Here is a 22,842-nt window from a genome sequence, read left to right on the forward strand (position 1 = left end):
ACTGAGGTTATGGTGCCAGCTGACATCCTTTATTCCCAGACATTTTGACATTGTTCAGGGCATCCCCGATCTCTGGAGGAGGAGAAAATTCTGTGGTAGTTGGTCTGGCCAAGGACTTCCGTGGCAGGAAATCCCATCGGTTATGACTACAAAGGTGAATACATTTGAACATCTATGTTTATGGTAAATGTACACAACTACTGTATACTTTCTCCCTTCCTTCATTTTGAAACGCCCAGGGGCAAATACCCCAAGCTTCCTCAGACTGGATCTGCTGATGCAAGAACTGGGATGTTTGATGCACCTCAACATCCGTCAACTTCAATTGATTGCCTGGTTGATAGGGTAGGGTCTTAATTCCTTTTAGGCACCTTTTTTACTGGGGACGTGAAGCATGTACTATTGGAAGCAAGAAGGTCTGCCTTTTACCTGGATGTGGTCCAGTTATGGGAAATACTTCAAATAATTCTGTTCACCACCCTTCAAAACACAGCTGAAAAACTGTTCGAAGCATCCGTGTAGATATGATTGGAGACAGCATGAATGCGAATGTTCCTTCATGCATTTCCACCCTTTACACTGATACCAAATGTACTTCTGAAGATTCAGAATTACCGGAGGTCATTGTAGTGGCCCTCTTGGCCCAGACAGTGTGTTCTCCCTTTCAATAGAATTGGCCAAGGGCAGTACAAAAAGCTTCCTCACACTCTGGATCTCCTCAGTGTCAGGGGAACTGGTGTTACCCAACTTGGAGCGATTGCTACTGATAGCCTAAATGATTCTATCTTGATATCTTTTCGGCACTTGTTCCATCAGGATGTGTAGCTGGTACTGAAGGAAGCAAGAAAACCTGTAACTAGAAAATCTTATGTTTACGTATGGAAGAGTTTTTGTAGGTGTTGCCTAATCGATATCGGAGCCCAGTGTGGTGTTTACCCTTTGGATTTAACATTGCTTTATCTTATGCATCTATCAAAGTACATCTTGCGGCCATCTTTGCTTGTCTGCTCAGGTATCACCCTCTTTTGTCTCCATTTGTGGTAAATCATTTTATGAAAGGCGTGTTGCACTTGATACCCCATCAAAAGCAAATTCCTCATTTTAAGATCTCAGGTTTGTTCTTGAAAAATTGACCTTATCTCCTTTTGTACCTGCTCATCAGGATGATTTGATGTTCATTACTTGGTGAACTGTTTTGCTTATTCTGCAAGGCAAGTTTCTGAGTTGCAAGCTCTCATGGTGGGCCAACCTTATTTGGATTCTTCACATGAGCAGGATTGTTTTATGCACTAATCCTTTCATGACAAAAGTTGTTTCTGAATTTACCCTGAATCATGCCATCAGTCTCCCATTTTTCTTTCCAGAATCTAAAAATGAGGGAGAGAAGATTCTTCATACCTTGGATGTGCACAGGCAACTCGGGGTACTACCTTGACAGAACCAAGCCCTTCAGGAAAGCTTAACAGTTGTTTCTTTCCTGTTCAGGGGCTAAGGAGGATCAATCTGTCTCTAAGCAATCAGTTGCTCATTTGTTGTGTTCTGCCAATTGTGTTTTTGTTACTTTCACTGGGGTAAAGCTATTCCAGGCAAGGTTGACGCATTCCACCATAACCTTATTCTCTTTGGTGGCATATTGGAAAGGAGTGGACTCTTAGCATTCTAGTGGCATCAATATTGGAAAGGAGTGGACTCTTAAACGCATTCTAGTGGCATCAACCTAGTCCTCTGTGCATATATTTACAAAGTGCTGCACACTGGGATTTTTCTCAAGTTCCATAGCAGGCTTTGTGAGGACCATTCTCCTTTCAGGTAGGGTAAGCTTTTTGCAATCTACCCATATGTCACTGAGAGAGACTGAATAACAAACATAATACAGTTGAGTAAGTTGTATTTACTAACAGTATTAAAAAAAAAAAAAAAAAAGGTCTTTCGGCTCCTGCTGGCAGGGGTCACCACAGCAGATCCCCAGTCTGCAGATTGATTGGCAGTGGAGTTTTTATGGTGTCGAGTTGCTAGCCCAGCGCCCAACCTTCACAGAAGGTACACTCGTGCATGCACCTACTGCATGTCTTAAAACTCGTTCGACTGCAGGGAGGACTTGCAGACCACACAGAAAGTGAGCCAGCCGAGTGTCGAACCGGAGAACCTCTTGCTATGAGGCAACAACGCTGACCACTGCAGCCCTATACTTCTGTAGCAGTAGATGTTCGAATTTCTCACTGCCATAATGGTAGCATCCACTCGCCATCCTCCTTATTTTGTATATAGTTCGTTGGTATCCAACCTTGTGTTGGTTTGCTTTGGTTGTTTGTGTTGGTGTTTTGTGACTGTGAATTGGTTGGTTTCAGAAAATTCTTACTTCTAGTCCTTCTTCCTACTTGGCATTATAAAAGCCTGAGTAACTGACCTTCTGTGATCGGGGTTAGGCTTCCCTTGATGGGAGGGACTTCACCAATCCCCTATGACAGACGGTCAGTGGAGGGGATTCTGAACTTTGGAAAGCTGCCAGTGTGGGTTTGAGCACAGGCATAGAACCCATATGCCACTGAGGCAGTGTAAAATTTGAACATTTACTGTTACAGGTAAGTAGGACATGCACAACTGTACTATTTATGGCCATTGCTTTGACTATATTTAGTTTTCCTACAGATATATACTTCATTGCTCTATTGGTCTGAGTTGCTCACGTTTACGCTGTTACTTGGGTTTTAAATTAGTCTGAGTAAATGGCTAGGTGGTGTAATATCGGCCTCCTTCTGAGAATAGTGTATTATCCACTTGTCAAAATTAGTTGTATCCCTTTGTTAATCTAAATCCATTTAAAAATGCAGGTGTTTATATAGGTTTTTGAAGAAATGGATTTGAAACAGAGGCTTACCTTACATTTGATAAATCATTGAACAGCTGAGATATTGTCGGTCTTTTGAATGGCATTTTTGCTGCAGGTAAACCACTGTTTTAATGTAGGTCTTATGTAATCCTGCTTGCCTGTAAGAATGGCATGACTTTGAGTGTCTGAACTATGTCTGTTTCTGCAGGCAGTCTCATGGGTCTGATTGGCTGTGAATCGTGGCAATGGAGCTGTGTGGGAAGAAGCGCCCCCCAGGTGAGTTACTACCTTATTTAGAATTTAACACTGAACAACTGTTAATGCAGCCCCATGGAATTTCCGTTGTGTTTCTTGGTTGCATGTTTCGATGAACTGATAGGAGTGGAGGAATTGAAACTTTTTGTCTTATGATATTTTTTCAGAAAATTTTTACACATTATCAACACATACTGGCAATTGGGCATATTATTTGCAGAGCATGGTTTACTATGCTACATTACACGGGCCCAAGAATTATAAAAGGTCATATCACAGTATGCAAGTTGCACAATAGACTATGCGACAATGGACGTGCTGATTTGGTAACTAGCCATTATGTATATACCTGCAATAGTTTTAAATTAAGATTTACTGTTGGAGAGGGTAGTTAAGAATCTAAACTGATGGAGTCTTAAATAAAAATTCTTGTTGGCAGAGAGGGAGGCGTTTATTGTGTCTGCATTTCTTTCTTTCAGCACATGTTGGTTCCTGTAGAGGGAATTCTAGAATACATTTGACAACTTGGGTATCTTAGATGCATCTTTACTTTGACTTTCAGTCATGCGTATGCATCAGGCCAACCATATGGAAACTTTAGTTAAGAACAAGGATTCATTCCTGCCACAGCTTTAATAAAACCTACTCTTAGTACATAGCTTTTTCATGCTGGTGAATTTGAAGTAACATGTAATATATGCCCCTGGGAAACTAAAGCTTGTCAATTAAAAAAAAAAATCGCCCTTGAAAAGTACTTTTCCCTAGCTGTAATCTGCTATTTTCATTGGGGGGCACTTGAGGTATTCTATTGTTAATTTTAAGTACTTTCTTGTCATGATGGAACATGACTTCAGAGCTTTTACCATAACCTCAGAAGACGCTAGCAGGTACACACCATGTATCATTTAAGTACTAGTAGCTGATGCTGTGGGATAGTTGAGGTACTCCCATAGTGATTGACCTTTCAAAACCTTGCTTTGAGAAGCTAGGGAACTCTCATTAGAAAAGACTTCTCCCTACAGACTGGTGTCTTATCTCTGACATCTGTGTAGATGACTCTGACTTAATTTTGGTTTCCTGTTAACAGTAAATGACCCTATTTTCTGTAATATTTGTTCTTGTGAGATGGATATTTAAAGTGGATACTTTCAAGCCTGTTTCTCTCTCTTTGTTGGCAAAGACCAGATTTACAACTTTCATCATCGGCATCATCCCCTACTAATCAAATGCAGTTTGTTTATTTATTTAGTTATATAAAATAAATAAGTAAATAGAAACTGCATTCCAGCAGTAGGTGACAATACTGACGATGTAAGTTGTAAATCCTAGTCTTATCTCCTAAACCTTCGACTAGGAAGACTTAACAAAAGGAACAAGTTTTCTCTTTGGGCTCCTCAGAGAAAGTCGGATCCTTTTACCGCTCTGCTTCTTGCTAGTCTTGGTTTCCTTACCTTTTTTTTTTCTTTCTTCCAAGAAGGGACAAGTTTTTCCACTATGAAAGCCCAGTTAGCAGCCATGTCTAGCTATCACATCGGAGATGAGGCTTCTCCTTTAGTGTCATCTAAGTTATGCAAGGCTTTTTACTTAGAACTCCAATAAAGGTCCCCACTCCACCTTGGGACTTGACTGTGGTTTTCCAAACTTTAGTACATTTTCCCTTTTGAATCATCGACTAAAGTAGATCTCAAGTTTCTTTCCTGGAAAACCATCTTTCAGGTGGCTGTTAATTCTGCAAGACGAGTATCTGAACTCATAGCACCTCCTAGCACTACCTTCCAAACTTTCATATTTGATTTTCACAAACTCGTGAGTACTTTTTGCACAAATCCATCCTTTTGACAAGAAGTTGCCTCAGAAGCCAGCATCAGTCAAGTGATCAGTTTGCCAATTTTCTTCCCTAATTTTGAAAATAAAGGGGAATACACTCTTAATCTTCTAGATGTACATAGCTGCATTTGCCTTCACAGGACCAAGGGATTTAGGAGAACTGATTATTTGTCTCCTTCTCTAATAATAGAATGGGAAAACCAGTTTCAAAAACTACACTGGTTAAATAGATAACAGCTTGCATCTTCTATGCTTTATTTCTTGAGAGGCATAACTTTACAAAGATGACCAAAGGTGTATTCAGCAAGGTCAACGTCTACATCGGCTGCTTTTTGGGCTAGAGCATTCATTGATGACATTTGTGCAGCTGCCACATGATCTAATACCCATACTTTCATTCCTCATTACAAATTGGACATCATCTGCAGAAAGAGCTACTTTTAGTTCTGCTCACCCATCCAAGTTATCAGGAACATCCTTCCATGAAGGCCACCCAACATTGCCATAGCTGGGGACTCTGTCCCATTTGTTGAGAAACAAATGAAAGTGACACCATCAGATAAATAAGTTATGTACTCACTATTAATGTCCCATTTGTGTTATCCATTTTCATTCTTCCTCAACTTCCCTCCCTCCTTCCCCATGTTCATGTCTTTGGGATAGACCTAAGACAATTGCTGATAGGAACCATAGTTCCTGTTTCAGCTCCTGATCTTTCATCTATTACCTTTTCTGTTATAGCACTGTTATATTTTTAGTAGTATTACATATGGTAGCACCAAATTGGATCTGAGGTATTGCAGTGGGCAGGGGCATTACGGGTAAGGGAGGAGCCTGAGAGTCAGATCCTAGAATCTATAGAAGATGGCAGAATTTGATCAAGGATTGGATCTGAACACCATTCGTTGAGGAAGAATGAAAATGGACAACACAGATGGAATGTTATAGTTAGCGCATAACTTCTTTTCTTTGCATTAGCATGAATATTCTGAAGGGTATGGTGTCTGAAACTCAAATGTCTACCATTATTTTCTGACTTCATCCCTCAATGATTTGCCAGTAACGTGTTAGAAAACTGCAATTTTATAAGAAACGCATCAAAAATATGGGCAAAAATATGGACATTCTGTGAAAATCTGTACAGGGTGAGAGGTATGCCTGGTATTTAGACTTTAGGCAATTTGTCCAGGGCATTGGAGAACTTGCCCAGTTTTTTGCCTGTGACATCATTGGGTGAACCTCTGTCTTGGTGTTTTGCTTTTTCCATGTGCATATATATGAAAATGAGATGGACTTCAATGAGAAATAAATATATGAAATGTTGAGAGATGCATTGCTGAGATTAGATCCACCGACTACTTCAGACTAGTGGAAAATGTGTTTGTGGTCAAACATAATAGACCAACAGTAGTTCCATAACACAGAGCCTGTGACCAAAAGAAATGTCAGTATTTGTTTTCTATTGATGTGTGTGCCTGTGTCGTAACTGATAACTTTAATAAAATTGTTTTAATAAAAGCATTTAAAAAAAATAAAAACACAGTGCCTGTGACCCAGTTGACTATGGATAGAGTAGTGACTCAGTTGCTAGAGGAGCTGGAAGGGAGAATGAAAGTGAGCATCCGACAGCTACTCACCCATCCAAGTTGGAGGGAGGCAGATTTGTCCTTGTGTGGCTGTAGTCTAGCAGTGGAAGCAGGAGACTTGTAGCAAAACAAGTCAGGCTGTCCCCTCCAAGCTGTGTGCAGCAGGCACATTTGGCAAATGCATAGCAACATGCTCATGGAGTGAGGCAGCAGTGTGGGAGCTCCTAAAGGTCAGGTTGTGACAGTAAGCAGTAGGTAGGCTAGGACAGGCATAATCATCTGTGGCTGCTTGAATGACTGCCATATTTTTGCTCTACTTTCAACCAGAGGTTTAGATATCTTGGAAGTGGCTTGCCTTTAGGCAGCTTTCTGGTAGACACTGGGGAGCCCAGCATATACTTAACCACACACACCACACACAACATCCAGAGGTAATGAGGAATAAATGCGAGACAGAGTAGTAGAGGTGGGCTAATGGCCAGCAGGAATGACAGAAAAAAAAAAGATGCATGCGAGAAAAAAGTTCTTATGATCTGCATTGCCATGGAAATTGCTGAGAGTCACATGATGTTTGTAATGGTTTAGGTGTTTACCTCACAGATACAAGGTACAGGGTTTAATTCTCATCCTTGAGGGAAATTGGTTAGGCTAAAAATGGCCCACTACAGCAACTAGCCTAGTGCTTGCGTATAAAACTATGAAATTCCATGGGCTTTTGTTGGAGCAGAAGTTGCTTAAGCTTATAGAAGCAAATGTGATTTTTTTGGAAAACAAAGAAAAAGAGGCATGAAAAATGCCTCTCATGCATGTATAGAGATCCAAGGAAGTAGAAAAGCTGTTTGCAGAAAGATTGTTGGGTGAAGAGGGCACAGATGTTGCTCAGATTGGCATCAGAAAATAAAAGAAATGGACCGCCAGATGCTGGAAGAAAAGCCTAAGTATATTGGGGGCATGCTATACGTCCCCCATCATGAAACAGGACAAGCATACCTTGAATTACTGGAGTCACTTGCCATACAGCCCAACAACCTTACTCATGGGTGATTTCCCAGTTGATGGTAGGATAATTAAAATGTAGACATGCTGGCTCAGAGGCTCTTGGACGTTGTTACTGCAAATGCTCTGGAACAGCTATTCAGCACACCCACAAGAGGCTCAAATGTCCTGGGCATAGTACTAACCAACATGGGAAAGCATTACACCCCCCCCCCATGTGATGTCATCCCTGATCAGATCAGACCATAAATCAGTCTCGCTTGATGTAATTATAAGACCAGATACCCCAGCAAGCTAAAAAAAAAAAATGCTTAAGAATTTTTCTAAGACAGATTACTTCATACTAATTGATGGTATAAGAACTTTCAAAGCCCCCTTGAATACAGATGACACAGACTTCTATGCAGAGGTGTACATCAATGCCTTTTATAACCACTTAAGCAGTTGTATAGAATCGGCTATATCTAATTGGATTAAAACCAGGCCTTACCGTAAAAACAAGCCACCCTGGTGGATCCCTAGTATAAACAGGCTATACCACACGAGAAAGAAATGTAATGTCCAAGAGCAAGAGGGAACGGTCTCAGCAGAAGAATCCCTCTCTACCTTAAACACATTTGAGATCTTGTCAAGTCCTCCAAAGCTAATTATGAAGCAAAACTTGTCTCCTTAGCTAAGGATAATCACAAGGCATTTTTTAACTACGTCCAGTTTCTAAAAGGGAATGCCCGGCTATGAGCTGAACTGGGTGTGAATGGCACCACTCATATTCAGCTGGAAGTAATATTCAGCTGGAAGTAATAGCCAACCTGCTAGCTGACGCATTTTGGAGACATCACCCTCCCATCCCCTCTAGTCCTTCGCCAAAAGTATAACTGGCACCATTCTTCAGCCTGTTATCTCAAGATAGCAGATCGTCTTGGTACTTTCCAAGGCCAACACTGCATCAGTGGGACCAGACAACATACCAGGTTGCCTTTTAAACTATTTAAAACATGACGTAGCAGACCTACTTGGATCCCTGTTTAACTACATCCTGAGAACTGGCTATGTTCCGGCAGAATGGAGAGTGGCAACAATAATCCCTCTGCGCAAAGTGGGACCCTCAACCAAGTCTGAGAATTATAGGCCCGTAAGCTTGACTAGCCTCATCTGCAAGGCCATGGAAAGAATCATTATGGACCTTATTAACAAGGACATTGGTAATCTCCAACCAAGTTCTGATTCGTTAATGGTAGATTATGCTTGTTAAACATGGTTGACTTCTTAGAGAACGTCACCAAGGTTCTGGATGAGGGAAAGACTGTGCATACTTCCTATCTTGACCTAGCCAAGGCATTTGACACAATCCCTCACTTGGGTATTATAGCGAAACTCTCCCATTTTGGGAACTAACCCCTGTATTAACTTATGGGTAGCCAACTGGCTCACCGACAGGACACAACTCTCAAAGTGGGTGACTTCATCTCTAGCAAAAGAGCAGTCACCAGTGGCGTATCACAGGGTTTTGTGCTGGGCCCCTCACTGTTTGGAATTTATTTCTCAGAAGTCCAGGGAAACTTGGACGGCCTGCAGCTGACCAAGTTTGCCGATTGTTGCAAATTGGGAGCAATCATTGAGTCCCATAGTGATAATGTACTGCAGACAGGGTTAATGCAGACATATGATTGGTGCCAAAGCCATGGATTAAAGCTAAATGCAAAAAAGAAATGCACTAGTATTCCCTTTGGGAAAGCTGACATCCCTGTTAATTGCATTATAGACAGCACCCACCTAAGTGTAGACCCAGTGGTACATGATCTGGGTATTTGGGTTGAAGGCAATCTGAACTTTGGCCACACGTATCCACTGTAGTAAGGAAATCCTGTGTGGCACATCTAATAAAAAATAGACATTGCATCTAGATCTAAGGATGTTATAATTCCATTATACTCTGCCCTCATCAGACCACTAGAGTACAGTGCTCCCTTTTGCTTGTAGCTCACCAGACACCTGCAAGAATTGGAGAGACCACAGAGGTTTCTCATGAAGAAATTACAGTGTACACAAAACAAGTCCTGCACAGAATGACTGAAAGCCATGTTGCTGTATTCTGTCTCCTACAGGTTGCTAAAAGGTCAACTGTGCCTGGTTTACAGGGCAGTCTCTGAACTGGCACTGATGGGAATACTACACATTTGTAAATCAAACTGCAGGAGGGTCACTCACTCCAGGGATCTTAAGCTAGCCTCTGACATGAACAGGTCAACTAGAGAGATGGATACATCTCCCAGAGACTGCCACTTCTCTGGAACAAGCTTCCATTTCCCATGAAACAGAGCCCCTCCCTGACCCTGTTGAAACGCAGATTAGATCAAGGGATGGGTGACACTTGTGGGGCAGTGCCCATGTCTCTCCTGGACAGAGGAAGTTGGTATCAACTACCATAGACCCTCACCTCTCTGATCGTCACTCACCTAACCACCGACGATTGGGGAAACTTGGGATAAATATGGCTAGGCTTTTAAGGGCTGTAGGGCTATTTAGCTTAGTAACCTGTTATGAATACCCACAAAACATTACTTTTTGTGAAATGATAATGGAGCCCCTAGAATTTAAGACTATACAAATAAAAGGGTTCTTGTATTTCTGGGACTGAATTGCTTTGTGTTTTTAGATGACATACATGATAAATGGGACTCTGAATAGATTTGGAAGGAAGAGAATGAGAGTCCTTAGACAACAGGTTACATTTGTCTGTCGTAATCAAATGGAAACTTTTTTGGTGTTAAGTAGTTGTAATGTAGAAATATTTAGTAAATATGTTGAACAAAGAATATTAAGTACAGAGTATAAAGGAAAAGGGGGACTTTTTATGATTAGAAGTTCAAGACAAATGATCAAAAAAACAGATGAATGCGCAAAAAAAACCCCAAAACGCTTGAAATATACCACCACAGCAGATAAATACCAGTCAGAGTGATCAAACACAGTTAAGCTGTTTAGTGTCATGCACTTCATCAAACCATCACATTAACCAGTTGTTTTTTAAGTCATACCTACATCATGTGCCAGATGTTCCCCAAGCTTTCTGGCTCTGAATGACTGACATTTGGACACTGCTTTTTTTCTCAGCTGGTATTTACCTTGCCTTTTGCTCATCTTCCCCTGTGAGCGAAACAAACTGTACTACTTGCCATCAGTTACAAACTGTTGCTTGTTCACTGGCAGAGAAAATTTAAGTGTCTGCTGGAGGGGAGGGCACCTGTAAAAAAAAAAAAAAAAAATAACTCCATAGCCAATTCTGACCCATAAAACCAGTGGTTATTCTCATAAGGTGGTTGAATTGTGCTTTATAGTCTTAAGTACATTCTCTTTTGCACCTGTAATTATTCCTTCTTTGATCACACTTTAAACTTTTTAAACTGTGCATGTTGATCTGATTAAACAGAAGTAACTGAGTAATTGAAGAGCCAGATGTGTTAGTAGCATACTATGCTAGTATAAACAGTTGACCATCTTGAATACTGTAAGAATTTAAGAATTAAGTTACATAGAAATTGCTATGTTGTCATGAAAATATTTGAACCATTCTCATTCATTAAAGTATGTGTGATGGTAGCATCTCCTATGCTAGCTAAAAAGAATCCTTACTTTTGGTTGTTTTTCATTTGCACATGTTGTAGTCTGTTGAAGTGCCATGCGTTTGACAGGCTGCCAAAATGCACACTTGAAGATAAACAGATTGTTCCTACCTGACCTGGTTAATAATGGAAGGAGATTAATATTAAAGTAAATGTTAACATGCTGAGGCAGACAGCAGATAAAGGAAGTATCCGATATCCTTTTATGTTAATTGTCTAGGTTGACAGGTAGCAAAAAGCAACAGGCAAGAAGTAGGAATAGAGAAAACTTTGAAAAAAAAAACATTTTTAGTTCCTAGTTCCTTATTGTGGTGTATTTTATCTGTTGTTGCTTCCGGTTTTATAGTTAGGATTAAAACTGTATGAATTGTTTCCTTTTAGCCATCTCTTCTAGTTGTTGATTTTGTTTAGTTTTTGTCTTTGCTTGAAGTCATAATTCCCTGCTGCATGTCCACACTGTGTTGCTATGGCTGTGTGTGCATTGTCATTATCATTGACATTTGACCTCCTATAGGGAGAAGGTAGTTGGGTGGATTGACATTACTGGGAACACAAATTTCATTTTAATGCTTGCTATTGCAGTAGTACTACAGAAAATAAACATTTATAGCTTAAAATTAAAATGGGATATTTTAATGTTCAAAAGATAGCTGGCAGTTTAAGTAAACAAGAAGGATGACTGATTTCAACTGGAAGTTTGTTCCTTCACATCCACAGTCTTTGCATTAAATATGTATAACACGGTTTGGCCTTTATATCCCTCACAGGCTTCACCTTTAAGATTTTTGTCATCTATTTTTTTTTTTTTTTTTTTTTTTTTTTTTTTTTTATTAAAGGATAAATGGGCAGACATTTTATTTTTGATAAACGGGCAGACATTGTTGCAATTGTAATTTAAAGCTTTGAAATATAATAAAAGCTAGCTGAAGAATGAAAACTCTTAGTTCAAGACTTTGTTGTGTAAGGAACATTTGCATTATGTAGCATGGTTAGTAGCAGGTGTACAGTGGGTGGTGGTGCTGTTGTCCTCTACATGCCTTTTTTTGTACACAAGTGAGGTTAAAAGTGTTTGACTTTGCTTAATATTTTCTCTAAGTTTTAAATGCATAGTCAGGGCATCCACTCCAGAACTGAAAGCAAAATGATATGTTGAGCAGTGTGTACGTGCCCTTCTACAGGCATCTGTTTAACTAGAAATTGTGCACATAGCCATTTAGGGACACAGATGAGGTGTTCTTTAACACAAGCCAGTGTAAGCTGATCAGTAGCCTTAATTTTTAGCTGAATGGTCATAATTAAACTACACCTTGTAAACACAAGTTTCTGTAAGTGGAAGTCACTTGCACATTAAAGCTCGTTGCAGGTTGTTATGCTTTTCAGTGCATACTCGTTAAGCAGAAGAGCCTGCATTGTAAAAGTTCCAAAGAGTATGAAAGGAAATGTCTTGAGATCAAATGCAGAAACTGTATGCAGCCCATGGGTGCAACTTTATACAAGTAGCAGATGTTCATCGTGTAATACTGCTGCAGTCATCACACTAGGGTTATCCTGCCGTCAGGTGGTCCCGCAGTCGGCCGAATCCCAAAGTCTTGGTCCAGCGTCAGTTGTCGTCGCTTCTTTCCTGACGTCAGTGCGACAGGGGTATAAAAGAGGCAGCCGACGCCATTTTCTCCAGTCTTTCTTGCCGCGCGGTGCCTGAAGCAGAAGCTGTTCGCAAGTGCCGGTCGGCCAGCTCCTGAGATTTTCTAATCGAATTTCAGCCCGAAGTCTTCTCTAAAACTAAGTACCCCATTGGGGAAACTTTTCTTGCCTCAGATCGATGTCAGACAAAGTTAATAATTGTATTTCTTGTGGGAAGCAAATACCTCATAAGGATTTTCATTCTTATTGTATTCCTTGCCTAGGCCCAGACCACGACGTCTCTGGTTGTCGGTTTTGTGCTAGGTTCAACAAACGTACAATCAAGCATCGGGCAGATTTCGCCCGACATTATTTTGGCAGAAAACTTAATTATAGCATGTCGTCGGATCAACTGACATCAGCAATGATTAAAAAACGCAAGGATAAGGACAGGCAACCAAGGCCAAGACCAGATACCGAAGCCTCAGCAAGGCCTGCCGCCGGTTCTCTGGTTTTTAGCGAGGCGCCGACGCAGCCCCTGACTACCGCTGATTTAGATTCTGACTGCCTCCCAGACCGAATCAGCTGGGCCTCAGGAACTGGTTCCATCTCACCCCTCGGACGCCAACCCTGACGGTGATCAGGAGATTTTGGACAGGCCTTTGGTTTCAAAAGGTGTCTTCAAACCGACAACTATCTCTATTAAGTCTTATGCTAAACTTAAAGCCCCCTTAAAAGTTAGGAAACCGGGTCCACAGTCCCCCCCCCCCCCCCCACAGGCCCCTATGCCTAAAAAAACAGATGCTTAAGATGGCTGAGTATTTAATTACCCTTATCAGGGGTTCACAACCCCCTCCTGACAAAAGGCCTAGACTGGAGGAAGATTATCCTTCCTCTGACCAAGCATCCATTTCCTCCGCTAACTCTGAGGACCAGGATTATTCCTTCCCTCCTTATGAAGACTCAGATGCTGAAGAGTCCATTCCCTCTGTTTCCCCCCCTGAAGACTACTCTTTCGGGGAAACTTTACACACCATGAGGGAACACTTCCACTGGGAAGACAAAGATTACTCTGACTCTAAGAAAAGACTCCGTGAGTTTCTTCTTCTCCCACAGCATAGACCCCTTGCAGTTCCTCCAGTTTTAGACATTTTGGATGATGTTTACTCCGAATCTAGTCTAAACCCAGATTCCTTACCTCCTGCACCAGCTAAACCAGACAGATACTACCGAGTTCCTGATTCTCATAAGTTTCTATATAAAAGCCCTGTTGCAGACCCCGAAACCATTTCCCAGGGTCCCAAAAGGGTTAAGGCCTCTACTGCTAAGAATCCACTACCTTCTGAAAGAGATCCCAGAGCATTAGAAAGATGGGGGAAGAAAGTGTATACGTCTGCCACTTTGGCCATGAGGGCCTTAAACTGCCAATTCCACATGCTAAAATACCAGCAGTACTTGATTACACAGTTAAAGCAGAAAATGATCCCTCAGACAGATCAACCTGATTTCAAAGAGATGCAGGATTTGCTGCATGCAGCAGAACAGGTGGGAAAGCATACCTTACAGTGTGGTTTTGATTCATTGGAAGCCTCATGTAGAGCAGCTGTCACAGGATCTGTAATACGTAGACATGCTTGGCTAAAAGAGCAAGCCTTACCAGAACATGTCAAAGCAAAGTTATTGGATGCTTCATTGCAGAAAGATGTGTTATTTGGTGTCAAAGCAGAGGAAGTTTTAAAGAAAATGGAAGAAAAGGCAAAATCTATGCAGACAGTTAAAGATTGTTTACATGTACAACCTCCCCGTTTCAGCAGAAACTGGCCATCAAAAATCTGGTCCTTTCCTGCATCAGACAAACCCCAAAGGGGTAGGTACAGACGCCCAAGGGGCAGAGGCCAGCCACAAGGTTCTTTCAGGCCTAGACAATGGCACACAACAACTCAAAGAGGTGGAGATGAAAGATCTCAACCCTTCAGGAAACAAACACAATGACTTCCCTCTTTGCCTGCCAAGCAAAATTGCTCTGGCAGCACCTTTGGGAGGAAAACTGGCTCTATTTCCACAAAATTGGCACATCATAACAAAGGACAAATGGGTTCTGGATATTATTACCCGAGGCTACAGATTTCATTTTCACACTTTACCACGGATGAGAGGCATGCCAAATCTGCCTCCAAACCAATGGGCGGAGGCACAAACGCAAATTTCAGCTCTCATGGATATGAAAGCAATTCAAAGGGTACCTACAAAGGAGCAAAGTCAAGGTTTTTACTCAAGACTATTTCTAGTACCAAGAAAGGACAAAGCCTGGAGACCCATTTTAGACCTCTCAATTCTAAACACTTACCTGGAGGTACCCAAATTCAAAATGCTCACACTACAGCAGCTTCTTCCCATGCTGGGCAAGGAGTCTTGGCTGGTAACGTTGGACATCAAAGAGGCATACCTGCATGTCCCTATCAGACAAGATTGCAGAAGGTACCTCAGATTTTTGGCAGGTACAACGCACTATCCATTCTCTGCATTGCCCTTTGGCTTATCTACTGTGCCCAGAGTATTTACGAAATGCCTGGCATCAGTAATTGAATACTGCAGACAACGAGGAATACAAATTTATCCATATCTGGACGACTGCCTGATCCAAGCGGACAGCAAGGCCATTCTATTACAGCATCTGGCATTTGTAACAAAGCTGCAAAGTTGCCTAGGGTACACAGTAAACAAAAAGAAGTCAAGGCTAATACCCTCACAAGACATAATATTCCTGGGTGCCAGCTTAAATACAACGGCCCAGATGGCTTATCTCATGCCAGACAAGCAAAAACAACTGACTCAATATTTCAAAAAGATGGCAACTTTTACCCAGCTCACTGCAAGGAAAATCCTGCAGGCAGTGGGGTTCATGGCATCCTGCATTCAACTAATTCCACATGCAAAGCTGCATATGAGGAAATTACAATGGTACTTGAAAAGTGTATGGACTCAGCACAGGCACAGCCTCGAAACAAGTATACCTCTCATTCCCTGCCTTCAAAAAGAGTTCCTATGGTGGGCTCAAGCATGTCCGTTAAACAAGGGTCTTCCTTTTGTCTTACCTCCAGCAAACCAAACTATGACAACAGATTCTTCAGACTACACCTGGGGAGCACACATGGCAGGACGGTGCAGACAGGGCAAATGGTCTGCAAAACAAATGCATCTACACGTCAACCAAAAGGAGATGCTAGCTGTGCAACATGCACTGACAGCCTTCAAGGGCCTCTTGCATCCAGGACAACTACTAATAAGGACAGACAACACCACAATTATGTGGTATATAAACAAACCGGGAGGAACACACTCCTACCCTTTATGCAGACAGACAATGACCTTGTGGAACACAACATTAACTTTCCAAGTACAACTGCAAGCACAATTCCTGCCAGGAAAGGAAAACATATTGGCAGACGAATTATGCAGAAATTTGGCAGATCCTCACGAGTGGAGACTACACCCACAAGTATTTTCAATGATAACTCAAAAGTGGAGACGCCCAGACATAGATCTGTTTGCCTCCCCCAGCAATTGCCAGCTACAGAAATTTTGCACAAGGACTTATCATTCCCTAGCCTGGAAAGTGGACGCCCTATCATTCAGTTGGACAGCATTGACAGTCTATGCCTTCCCACCACTACCTCTCTTGACCAAGGTATTACTGAAAGTTGGATCAGAGAGACCTCAAATGATCCTCATTGCTCCGGACTGGCCACGTCAGCACTGGTACCCATTACTAAGGACCTTGACTCACAGCCCTCCATGGGTCTTACCTCAGTTCCCACTTCTGTTGACTCAGCAAAACTCTCAGATCCTTCACAGTCAGCTCAGGACTTTAAATTTAGCTGCATGGAGAATACCTTGAATTATCAATCAACACTTCTCTCAAAGGACGTCCCGAATGTCATTTTGGAGGCCGGGAGGCCCAGCACCAGAAAAACTTACTCAGACAAATGGAAAAGATTTTGTGCATGGAACCAGGTTAAAGGCCAAAATCCTTGGATACCAAACATTCCTCAAATACTGCAATACTTAACTGAGATGCTACACAAAGGCCTTTCTTTCTCATCCATTAAGATCCATGCTTCAGCTATTTCAGCTCAGTATAATACGGATCCTCCCATATTCTCACACCCTTTACTAAGGCAGTTTCTCAGAGGGGCTAAGAATATACCCCAGAAAACCCCCAACGTCAGCTTGGGACCTCAACTTCGTTTTAGAAAAATTAACACAGCCTCCTTTTGAACCAGCCTTCTCAGCAGAACTACAATACTTGTCATGGAAAGCAGCTCTGTTGCTGGCTATCACCTCAGCACGCAGGGTCTCAGAACTACAGGCACTTATGGCAGTGGAACCTTTCATCATTTTCCATCAGGACAGAGTCTCTTTATGAACTAACCCTACCTTTATGCCAAAGGTAGTATCCAGTGTGGCTTTGAGTCAGACCATTCATTTTACCCACCTTTTATCCAAACCCCCAGAATAAAGGAGAAAGTCTCCTTCACTCTTTGGACATTCACAGACCGCTACGTTACTATTTGGATAAGACAAAGACCTTCAGAAAAACTGACCAACTCTTTGTATCCTATGCTGCAGGTTCACAAGGAAAGGCTATTTCAAAACAGACCATCTCCAAATGGATAGCACATTGTATCCGTTTTTGCTACTCGCACCATGGGAAAGCAGTGCCTGTTAATATTAGGCCCCATTCTGCCAGGGCTAAAGCAACCTCAGCAGCCTTTCTCAGGGGGGTTCCAACCAAGGACATTCTGGAGGCAGCTACTTGGAGTTCAGTGCACACCTTTACCAAGCACTACCACCTTCCATTATACTCAAAAACCAGAGCTGGTTCTGCAGGGCATCCTAGCTTCACCTAACCCAGTTTAGTACCAGCCACCCATCCATAGCTTTGGGATTCAACCCAAGTGTGATGACTGCAGCAGTATTACATGATGAACATAGTACAGTTTTGTACCTACCATAAATGTAGATGTTCGAGTGTATATACTGCTGCAGTCCAGGTTACCCTCCCACCATCCCCTCTACATACCAGGGTGTTAGTTATAACTCCATGTTCATCTAATGGATGCATGCCTATATGGTGTATTTGCAAACAGTTAGTACTATTGTTGATCTACTAAGGTATTTTGCATAGTTATTTGTATTGCCTTCCTAGTTGGGGGCACCTGACATCTGGGGCAAGAAAAACTGAAGAAAATGGCGTTGGCTGCCTCTTTTATACCCCTGTCGCACTGACGTCAGGGAAGAAGTGACGACAACCGACGCCGGACCAAGACTTTGGGATTCGGCCGACTGCGGGACTGCCTGACGGCAGGATAACCCTAGTGTAATGACTGCAGCAGTATATGCACTCGAACATCTACATTTATGGTAGGTACAAAACTGTACTTTGCCCTTATCATACCTTGTAAAACTTCTATTAAGTAACGAAGTTAAATAGGATTAAATCAGGCTGCTACTCCACTGGTTGCTGTCCTAGAAAATCCCAAACATTTAGCCATAAGTGCATAAAGTAGTGATCATACTCAAATGAATGGCCAAGAAAACTCTTTCATGCAAGAGGGCAAACTCCACCATTTAAACTACCTATAGTCTTCTCTGAGGTCACCTGTACTGGGGGGGAGGGGGGGGCAAATACTTTTTTTCACAAAACAAACATGTCTTCTCCCGCCTTCTGTGATTTTTGGATATAAAATTACTCTCTTCAAAACCATGCTGAATTTGTTTGCTTTGAGAAGTTACCTTTCAAAGGAAGGAATAAATCCCACGCCAGCACCCTTTCCTGCTTTTCCAAGAAAGTACAGATCTTCTTTTCCCTAGGTAGATCTGCTGTTGTACTTGTTAGCCAAAATTGAGACCAGTTTAAAAAAAAATATTGGTGAGGGAGGGGATGAACCTATCTAACTGTGGCAGAGTGGCAGCATAAATTGACAGGATTCTCAAGTCTCTTGGTTGTCCTTCAGTTACATTGTTGGTGCTAGTACAATTTTAATGTTGACTGATGATATTTTCTGAGCAAGCCTTAAGATTGGGCACTCATGGTACTAAAGCACCATAACACAAAAGAGTGTAAGGTGTATTGGTAGAGCATTCTGAGAGAACTGTGTGGCAAATTGCTTAGAAGACCACAGCTGCTAAATCCTTTAAAATTATATTTTAAACACTCATTTTGAATTTGTGGGTTACTACATTGATGTCTCCAGGATACTTTTATTTACAAGGTTAGTTTACTAGATCAGTGGCCTATCTTCAGGAGAGACTAGAGATGTTATTCATATTGACAATGGTGTATTTTCTCAGGGAATTCAGAAGCTTCCCCTGATCTTTTTGATAAGTGCTGTGGGATCTTCATACATATGAGTTGCCATAAGCTGTGTAGCAACGTGTAGTATATATGGCCATTAAGGAATACCAACTGACTTAGTCTTATGGATCAAATACCTTTTCTCCGGTCCAGGAATCCAGTTGACTCTTAGAAGATTCTGTATTCTCGCTGCCTCTTATTTTAGCTGGTCCTCCTACCATCTAAAACAAATTTCAGGTTATTGTATCTTCATGTAAATCTATAGTTATTAAATATGCCCAAGAATGTCTGTAAACTAGAGTCATGAAAGAGTTTGTAGGCATTTACTTTTGATGTAATGGTCATGAATTGTAAATTAATTAAAATTTACACTTGCTGTTACAATTATAACTTTTATATGACAAAATGCTTTTAGTAGAATCCCTTTGAACTCTTGCCAGATTTTCATTTGGCATGTGTTGTAAATGCAGAAGATAATGGCCTTACAGTATACCTTATAGTACAGTAAGAAGCATATATATCTTGTACTAAAATGTATAAACTTGCCTCCCATTTGATGCATAGCTCTGTTATCAGTTGTGCTTATGTCAAGGAAAAGTTAGCAGTCATAGTTATACAAAGGTCTTAGTATTTAATTGCCTTCTACAAGGGATGTGTTAAGACTCACAGACTATTGAAGGTTTCTCCTTTATAAGATGCATTATATTGCAGTCATCCTAACTGAAGTGTATACCAGTATTGTGAGCCCATTTTTCTGTTTCATAAAAGAATGTGATTGTTCACTGTCTGATTAATTTTGTGCAATGAAGCCGGTTATACAGTATTCTGTGTATTTGTTTGTCCAGCATGTCTTAGATCTAGGAATGGTGGCAAATACAAAATTTATGTACTTGCCATAATGTTATGTCCATGTTTGTTTTTGTCCCCCCCCCCCCGACACTTAAATCAGTTGTGACCTAGGCAATTTTGCATTCATATAAAAGTAATCAAACTACATTGACATAAACAGATATTATACTTCACATGTATTGCTATATATCATATAACCTAAGCAGTGTTGCATAAATTATTCAATTCCTGCTTTTCTTTTAAACAAGAAACATCTTTATTTAAACCATTACTTACTACATACAGTCCTATATTTATATAAATGAAAACAAACCACACCAACACAATCCTAGTTGCAAGCAGTTTATATCACAAACCACAGTGACACACTCCCAGTTCCAGACATTATACATCACTTATCTACCCGATCTTTCTCACTCAAACATAACATAGCTCATTTAAGTCCTGCCATCTATTAAACCTCATTCCTCCCTTGTATGTCTTGTTCCCACGATTCCCATTTTTCCATTGTAGTTTGCCCCTACCCTTTTCGAAAGATCTCCATTCCAGTTTTACCTCAGTTATGATTTTTATCCGGGTCGGTCATATGGGTTGTTGGATCTGACTGGATCTGACCTCCACGTCAACACTCAAGCTTCTTTGGATGCAGAGCTCTGACTCCTCCCCTACCCACGATTTTGTGGATTTCACCTTAACTGTTCAGATAGTTTGCCCCCCCCCCCCATGTCATACCTGAACAATCCTATATAAAGGACTCCTAAAATAGAACACCCCAACCTTTTGAAGAGTGGGTTAAGACTAGCTTGATAGTGCATTGACGGGGATTAAAGGATCTACTCTGTCATCTCAAAACCATAGATGACCAGCTAGAATGGGGCATAGGGAGGGAGTTTGAACCAGACGAGAATCAGACAACATGGATCTAATGTTACGTTAAGTACATAGCTGTCCTATCCAATGTTGTCTATTTTGGTCCGTTTTAAACGCAGGACAGAATCCCAAGCTGCCCATCTGGGGTGATATCAAGGAAGGACATTTCCTGAGAATGTTGGAACCAAAGGAGGAACATGGCTTGGATTGTACATCCAACTTTTAGTGAGACAGAAATGTGCGTACTGTAGCCCCCAAGTGTCCGCAGCACAAATGGTCACTGGATAGTCCTGTAGTGAAGCCTGTTGAAGTAGAAACTGCTGTAGTTGAAATGAGCCTTCGGTTTACCTAGTAAGGGTAAATTCTTTATATGGTAGACAAAGATGCAGTCTCATAGTCATCTAGCCAAAGTAACCTTTGCCACTGCTTTCCTGAACTTTGGTTTTGAAAATGAACGATTGATCGTCTCTTCTGAACTGTTTTGTTCTATGAATCTGTAGTCTTGAGTTGTCTGTGGACATCTAACCTATACAGTAAGTATTCTCCTTTGAATATCTGGAGGAAAACACTGGAATATTTATGGACTGATTTAGGTTTACTTTGGATGCCACCTTAGGAATAAAGTAAGCATTAGTTCTAAGGGCGAACCTATCCTTGTGAAAGACAAGATACGGAGGTTTACATGAGTGCCTGTTAACTCCAGAATTCATCTAGCTGATGTCATTACCTCTAGGACAATTGATGTCCTTACATTCACTGCTGCAGTATTCCTTACAAATGGGATTCCCTGCCATGAAGCCCACCATCTTGCCAATTTACTAAAGTGTACTGTTGCTTTAAGGTTCACTGAACATCACCTGCACACTCCTTGTGTAGGGTAGGGCATAAAGGTGACATTCAGGCATACCATCCTCAGAACTTCTTTGCTGCCAGTCCGAACACTGTTTTAACTCTATCTGTTACCGCCGTATGTTTTTTTTTTACAGTTTTTCCTTTTGTTAGCATTCCTGTGCTTACTCCTGTTTGCTGGAGTCCTCACAGTTGCAGATAAGTGGCTTGAATTCTCCCACCATCTAAAACTATCCCAACTACATTTAACTCATCTCATACTTGGTAAACCCACTGCCTGTCCCTCTCTCTCTCCAGTCTAGTTACCTGCTGTTCCTCCCTCATCCCCTCCGCAGTTCTGAGAAACTTCTTCTAGAAACATGTACACCCAAAATGAACATTGATAATCTCCTTTATAAATCATCTGTAATGAAAATCTAACTTGAGAAACATCACACAAACAGCTTCAAAAAAGAAGTAAAACAGTTTTTCCAAAAAAATAGGATCTGTTCCTGTTAGGCTCCTTCCTGATCATGGTCTGCCTTGACCAAATATATTTAATCTCAAATATTTTCCTGACTGCAAATTCCCTATTCCTGTTTGTACTTGTTCTCAAATCATATGTATTTTCTACATTTTTATATGCTATCTCTGTCTATGTTTACAATTATGCTGTATTTTAATTACTTCCCTAATTTGTCTCATTATGCAAATAAAACTTATTGTTGGAGCTTTTCTCCTTGGGTCTTCTCTGAAAATGGTCATGTGCTCAGTTGGACTAACCCAATTAACAAATGTGAACTAAATAAATTAATTAAATAAGTACCCAGTTGGGTTTTTGGTTACTTTTTCTGTTTTGTGCTGTTTGGGGTTAATGTCATCCAGCAAAGGTAAATGCCAGTGTGGGAGACTGATTTCCCCATAAAGACCGCCACAGTAAGTGTCTTTTTTTTTTGCCTAGGTGCTGCTCACGACCATACATCTTGTTCAATTTGTCCCCAAAACTCTTCGTAGTTGGCTTTCTTCCCTTTCATTTTATCTTGCGAACCAGCATCTTAAACTTCTTGCTGCAGATACTATGGATGGAACTTCCTGCCCAGAGGGTCAGCTGTTAGGGAAGAAGGTGCATAAGGTAAGACTGGAATCTTCGGGCATCCAGCCTATGCTGGGAGTTTCTCCTGAGGTTATTATGAACCTGGA

General features: G+C 41.2%; 1 protein-coding gene across 1 annotated transcript in view; it reads left to right on the forward strand.

Moving 5' to 3' along the window:
* ATP8B2 (ATPase phospholipid transporting 8B2) overlaps positions 1-22,842 on the forward strand; it is a gene marked incomplete in the record, with an annotated part of 2,601,455 nt that overhangs the window by 90,212 nt on the left and 2,488,401 nt on the right. The window contains 1 exon segment of the mRNA XM_044080643.1: positions 3,039-3,106. Within this exon segment, the coding sequence (XP_043936578.1) occupies positions 3,076-3,106 (31 nt within the window).

Source organism: Protopterus annectens, chromosome 8.part0, assembly GCF_019279795.1.
Source record: "Protopterus annectens isolate FY-2018-M chromosome 8.part0, PAN1.0, whole genome shotgun sequence".
In the NCBI taxonomy this organism is placed as follows: domain Eukaryota; kingdom Metazoa; phylum Chordata; order Ceratodontiformes; family Protopteridae; genus Protopterus; species Protopterus annectens.